General features: G+C 45.2%; 1 protein-coding gene across 3 annotated transcripts; it reads left to right on the top strand.

The window, feature by feature from the left end:
- Positions 1 to 210: 210 nt before the first annotated feature.
- On the top strand, positions 211 to 5,602 carry ralaa (v-ral simian leukemia viral oncogene homolog Aa (ras related)). Of its 3 annotated transcripts, none has more exons than XM_080489637.1 (5): positions 211 to 617; positions 2,362 to 2,590; positions 2,671 to 2,879; positions 3,018 to 3,192; positions 3,273 to 5,602. In XM_080489637.1, exons 2-5 carry the CDS (start codon positions 2,477 to 2,479, stop codon positions 3,393 to 3,395), a joined length of 621 nt encoding a protein of 206 aa, XP_080345763.1. In that variant the 5' UTR covers positions 211 to 617; positions 2,362 to 2,476; the 3' UTR covers positions 3,396 to 5,602. The 3 variants fall into 3 exon arrangements, with proteins under 3 accessions (XP_080345763.1, XP_080345764.1, XP_080345765.1); XM_080489638.1 differs by having other exon boundaries at positions 349 to 617; positions 2,473 to 2,590; positions 3,273 to 4,275; XM_080489639.1 differs by having other exon boundaries at positions 349 to 617; positions 2,415 to 2,590; positions 3,273 to 4,275.
- The last annotated feature ends 398 nt before the right edge of the window (positions 5,603 to 6,000 follow it).

Genomic DNA, 6,000 nt, shown 5'->3' with positions numbered 1-6,000 from the left:
AAGCCTAATGCATGAAAGTAACAAGGAAATAGTGAAGTCAATTTAGCTGATAAGGGGTTTAACAAGAATATCCGTAACCACTATCACCAAGCGCCTCAACGTCTAGTCCATGTTTGCCTTCGAGGACAAACGTGCCATCATTTATACAGATAAGCCAATTAATCAATTATCTGCCACTGCTCCTAATCTGTCCAATCGCAAGACGCAAACAGCCTCGAGCTAGATTTGCATTGATGCTTCGTGGTTTTTGTCTCAGGGGGGAAAGCTGCGCTTTATCCACAAACAGTGAAAACAAAGTGAGTGTTGTGGGAGGGCGTTGTCACCCCGAGTCGAGCCGAACTCAGCCGAGCCGAGCCGAGCCGAGTTCACAGAGGACGGACGGAGCCAGGCCGAGCCGAGCAGACAGGGAGGTACGGAGCCGAGCAGAGCCGAGCCCGCAGGACGTGCACTCGGTCAGCCCGCCGCGACCAGCGACCAGCGACCAGCCCCGCCACCGGAGTTAGCCTCGGAGCTAGCCATGAGCTAACCAGCAGCTAGCGGACTGTTCTCTCGCGCTGCCTCCACAACTGAGCTCCCACCAGACCTCCTCCCCAAGCCGGACACAGCCTAATTCGCCGGTACGTGATATTTCCCAAACGAACGTGATTGTCGCGATGTGTTTTAACAGTTTTGTTTTGTTTAAGGGTTTGCTTTTTTTTTTTTTTTTTCCAACGTCACGTCGCATCATCATCATTTAGTTGTGATTAGCTGCTCGTTATCGTCGCTAGCCTTCTCGCCACCCTGTAGCCTGCTAGCCGGGAGGCTGCTGAGTCTCAACGCATCGACCGGACATCTGTTGCTGGCAGGAAAAAAAAAGAAACAAATGACGAAGATTTAATTTGATACGTGTCGTGACTCGTCAGGTTTGTTAAATTGAGGTCAGGTGGCGTGCACCTGATATGTGGGTGAGTTAGCTCGTTAGCCACAACCTGCTAGGCTTTGACTCGCAGGTAAAATGTCACCGGTGTTTATGATCCTCTTCATTATTCAGATCATAATATTGTGGGTTTCTGATTCGTGATATCGGCTGTTTGTCCTTGTTGGGAAGATGGTGGCTGACTCAGTTAGCAGTGTGTTATTGGTTACTGCTCATAATGACAGGCTAACTTCTCAAACTGGCTCATATGTATGTTTTCATGTTAACGCTCAGTATAATTATCACGAAGTGGCTGTTATCTAAAGACAAACACGGCACACTTATGTGGAAATAGTTACCGTTTACAGATCTCCAGTCCAACATGAGTCGATTTTCACTTTTAGCTCGAGCTAATAGTTGAGTTATTATCAGGTTTTAAGGTCTGAAGCCAAAAGATTCTACTTTCAATTAATGAATCGCAGTATTGACTTAGAGTGCAGAAACCTCTTGTTAATTTGTATAATGACGTGTTGGCAGCTTTCCCACGTTTTCCCCTGATCCCCGGAGTATGTGATGGGACCGAACCTCAGCTCACATTTCTGGACATGATGCTATTCCCATAGTCCTCTTGGACAGATGTGTGAGGGAAATGGTTTAAGCATGTGTCAGATTTTATCCACTCCTGTCCAAAATCAGAAAATACAGCCAGAACATTTTACAACAAGCCTCACTTCCCTTGCTAAATGGGTTTTGCATGCCTCTCCTGGGTCAGTGGAATTTGCCTGCTGTTTAACAAGATGTACAAACTATTAGCTTTGCTTATTGGAGCCAAATGTTGTGGACAAGCAGCGATCTCTCCAGTATGCCAGTATATTTCTGGTGGAGTGACATCCAGCACATAAAGCCCAGCTGCCAGTGATGTTGTGTTTGCAAAGTGATCGCAGCCGATCAATAAACTGACCTTGAATGCACATTTATGTTCATACATCAGAGAGAAACAAAGCTCCCCAGTTATGTTACCACTATCAAATTAATTCCAATAATTTGTAGTAGTCCCCAAGAGTCAAAGAATCCACTTTCAGGGATGTGTATTATCTGTACAGGCACGTAGCTGCAGAGAGGAGTGACTTGAAAAGGAACAAAGATTTGCATTAATTCCATGACGTGACAACTTATTTGCTGCAGCCTCAATGAGGCACAGTTCCCTGTGCTACATTAGTAAGATGGTGGTAGTTTCTCCTGGTTAAAAACTTTTTTTTGCATGAATGCTGAAGTCTCAGCGTCTCCATGGCAACATACGCTGATCTCCTCTGATCTGCTTTGCAGTTTCTTCAGGAAATGCAAACCTCTCGTTGTATTTGACGTTAATACGGAGGATTAAAATCAATCTGGTTGCAGAGATGGAGCAAAGAGTAAATTATGAGGCAATGTCTTAGGATATTTTTCTCTTTTTCTCTTTTCCACAGAAGTTCTTTTCCTCCTTTTCGTTGGACTGTTTTTCACGGCCTTTGTTCCACAGTGGTTCCCACCACCTTGAATCTCCTTCTCCTCTCACACTGTCACCTCTCGGCGCACAGAGCCATGGCAGCTGCGAAGCCAAAAGGGCAGAACTCTCTCGCCCTCCACAAAGTGATCATGGTGGGAAGCGGAGGAGTGGGGAAATCGGCCCTCACTCTGCAGTTCATGTACGACGAGGTGAGTGAGTGAAACCACAGCGGCCGAGAACAGAAAGCGTCCGGCGTGCGAGCCTTCTCTCCTTTCTCTTTCTGCCCCAGTTCGTTGAAGACTACGAGCCCACGAAAGCAGACAGCTACAGGAAGAAAGTGGTTCTTGATGGAGAGGAGGTGCAGATCGACATCCTGGACACGGCTGGACAAGAAGACTACGCAGCCATCCGAGATAACTACTTCCGTAGTGGCGAGGGTTTCCTCTGCGTCTTTTCCATCACAGAGCTGGAGTCGTTTGCAGCCACAGTAGATTTCAGGTGCACTCTTGTGGAGTTTATTTCACTTTCATGTCAGTCTGGCTTGTTTCATGGATTCAGATCAGCTTTTGGCGGGGGGGGGGGGTTGTAGTCAGTTTATTGTTAATTGTTGCCTGAGTGACATTTCCTGCTTTGCAGAGAGCAGATCCTGCGAGTGAAGGAGGATGAGAACGTGCCCTTTCTCCTGGTGGGGAACAAGTCGGACTTAGACGACCGGCGGCAGGTCAGCGCAGACGAGGCGAAAGCGCGCGCCGAGCAGTGGGGCGTCTGCTACGTGGAGACTTCCGCTAAAACCCGCGCCAACGTGGACAAGGTTTGTAAACATCAGAGCGGCGGAAGGAGCGGACGCTGTCGATACGGAGCCAACGTTTTCCTTGTCCTTCGTGTCTTCAGGTGTTCTTTGACCTGATGCGAGAGATCCGGGCGAGGAAAATGGAGGACAGCAAAGAGAAGAACGGGAAGAAGAAAAGTAAAAGTTTGGCCAAGAGAATTCGAGAGAGATGCTGTATTTTATAGTTGCTAAAGAGAGCAGACCCGCTGCTTGTGTATATATACATTTCTCAGACTTTTGCATTTCTTTTGTGCCCGTACCTGACCATGACTTTCTGTTCCTGGCTAACAGGACATCTGACCTTGCGTCAGGAAGTAGTAAGGTGGCACTCCATACACCATTTATAGCTCTAACTTTTTATGTGCTGACACTCCAAATAATTTCTGTACTCTCTCTCTTTCTCTCGCTGTCTCTCTCTTTCTCTGTCTTACTCTGACCACGACTACAGAGTGTAATAAATGGATGGTGTTTTTATTTTAGGCCTGAGCGTGACGCGAGGCTAAGCCCTGAAACCTTTCATTGTAAAGTTAGATGTGCGATAATATATTCAGACAAGCTGTGCCGTACACTTTTGAGAAAGGAAAGGAGGACGAGTAGGCGCCAGAGGCGAGGTCTAACGGAGGTGGAGGTAACTGGAGCTGAATACTGGAAATCCGCCGTCTGTGGTAGGAAAGTTGAACGTATAGTGACAGTCTAGTGTCAAGGCAGTTCATCAAGTGCCACAGAGGAAACCTACAGAGCATTTTAACAGATTGATTTTGTAAGCCAGATGTTTGATGCCATTCCTAGTTGTTTTACTTCCGGTAGAGTTCTAAACGCTGTGTGGACCCCCCCCCCCCCCCCCCCCCTCTCATCTGTCACACGAACCTGTGTAGGATAAGCGCACTGATGTCTCCTCTGTCCAGTTCTAATGCACAAACATCCACATTAAGCTTCAATCTGTGAGATATTTGACAAAACTTGAACTTTTTTTCTTTTCAAATCGAACATCTCAGAAGTTTTACCTCACTCGGCTAACGACTTCATTGCCTCTTCGTCTGCAATGTCGGGATCCCTGGTGCTCTGAAAAAAAAAAAAAGGCGATTCCTCAACACTACGTTCTTTACATGCTGTTCTAAACAAGCCGCTTCCACACATGTAAAGATTTACTTTTGCCAATTTTGAGTTTTACCTGGCTCGGGCTTTTAACCACCGACCTTGTGTTTTATTCTTTCTTTTTTTTTATTTTTTTTTTCCTTTTTTTTTTTTTTTTTTAAATGTAAACGTTTATTAAGAATAAATTAGGCTGGAAGGAGTCAAAGTCACTGCTCTGTCACCAAAGAAAATACGCTCGCTCGTATAAACAAGTGCCCACTCGCCAATCGAAGTGAAAGACGGCATCAAAAGCACGACTACAGACTTCATAGTGAACCGGCAGAGATTGAAGCGCGAGGTCACCGTTGCCTCTCTGTCCATCGTGAATGTGAAAAATCCCCAAGATGCCCCTGATCTCGGTTCACCTTCACCGACGCGACACTTTGTTTACTTCTGCAACGTTTCCCCTCATCATGCTCCTGTTTGCGCAGCTCACAGGCGAGTCGAGGCTGCAGAACAATTTGGCAAATCGAGGATGCAATGCACAATTGCATGAACCAAAACCCACTGGGAAGCCGGCCCTCCTTTGCTCTTCGTTTACAAATGAGCCATTTCTGTTCATTTTAATCCTATTTAAAATTGTGTTTTATTTTTGTAATTTTCTTTTGACAAGAAAAATTGTTGATCCAGTTTAAATCCGCCCCTAAAAGATTTCCCCCCCCCGATAGATCATAGATAAGATACAAAACACTGGAGTCTATGCAAACTGAGGAAATGTGACCGCTGGGATCAGTTCAGGCGTCGATATGCTGCTTCTAAAATCCCCGCGTGGAAGACGAGAGTGACGACTACCACTGAAAGTGATTCCCTGCATTGTGTTCATGGTGCACAGCTTCTTAATGTAAAGGAAGGCTTAGAGAAAAGCACACAGCCGAGAGCCCCCGGTGGCATCAGAAAAGTTGGGACGCAGGTTGGTTTCAAATGCTTTAAGGGCTAACCTCCAGTATGTAACCTTTCTGATGGGCAAAAAAGATTTAAAACAAAACCCTTAGAGTGTAATCTTTAGTCTACTATACCTGCTGTGTGAGGATTGCACCACCGTCGTTCTCGCATGAGCCCAGCCTCATTCTCGTAGAGGAAAACCTCGAGATGGTTTCTCTCTCCTTTTTGTTTTCATCGATATTTAAAAGAACCGGATGGTCTGAACATGTTCCGCGAGACACTAAAAGCCGATGTTTGTCTGTGTGAAAGCTTTGAGCTTCTGGATATTCAAATAACTTGTTTTGCCTTTTCTATAAACGCCCTTGAAATAACACTTAAAAAAAAAAAAGAGAGAGATTTATGTGTTTGATTGGATGGTTGTATGTATGTATGCCATCATCAGTCCGATGTTTCCTCCATGTTTGTTTACTTTTGAACATAACCACTGATGTAGCCTGTAATCTGCTTGTGAATGCAGGAGGTGACGCTGACATTTCAATTCCTTTTTTTTTTTTTTTTTTTTTTTGGTGAGATACTTGGAAATGGCAAATAAAGTGAATATTACTAATAACACTCTGCTCGTGTGTTTGTACAATGTTTGGGACGCGACTGATTCAGAGTGAGTGTTTTTAAATGATGACATCTGAAAGCACCTGTTCAGTCTGTGAACAATGACACCATTTTATTTACGACCACATTCATTCTGATTATATCTGTTGTTTTAGGTGACCTTTC

Source organism: Lipophrys pholis (genome assembly GCF_963383615.2).
Source record: "Lipophrys pholis genome assembly, chromosome: 20".
Lineage (NCBI taxonomy): Eukaryota > Metazoa > Chordata > Actinopteri > Blenniiformes > Blenniidae > Lipophrys > Lipophrys pholis.
This window is presented reverse-complemented; position numbering and strand designations above follow the sequence as displayed.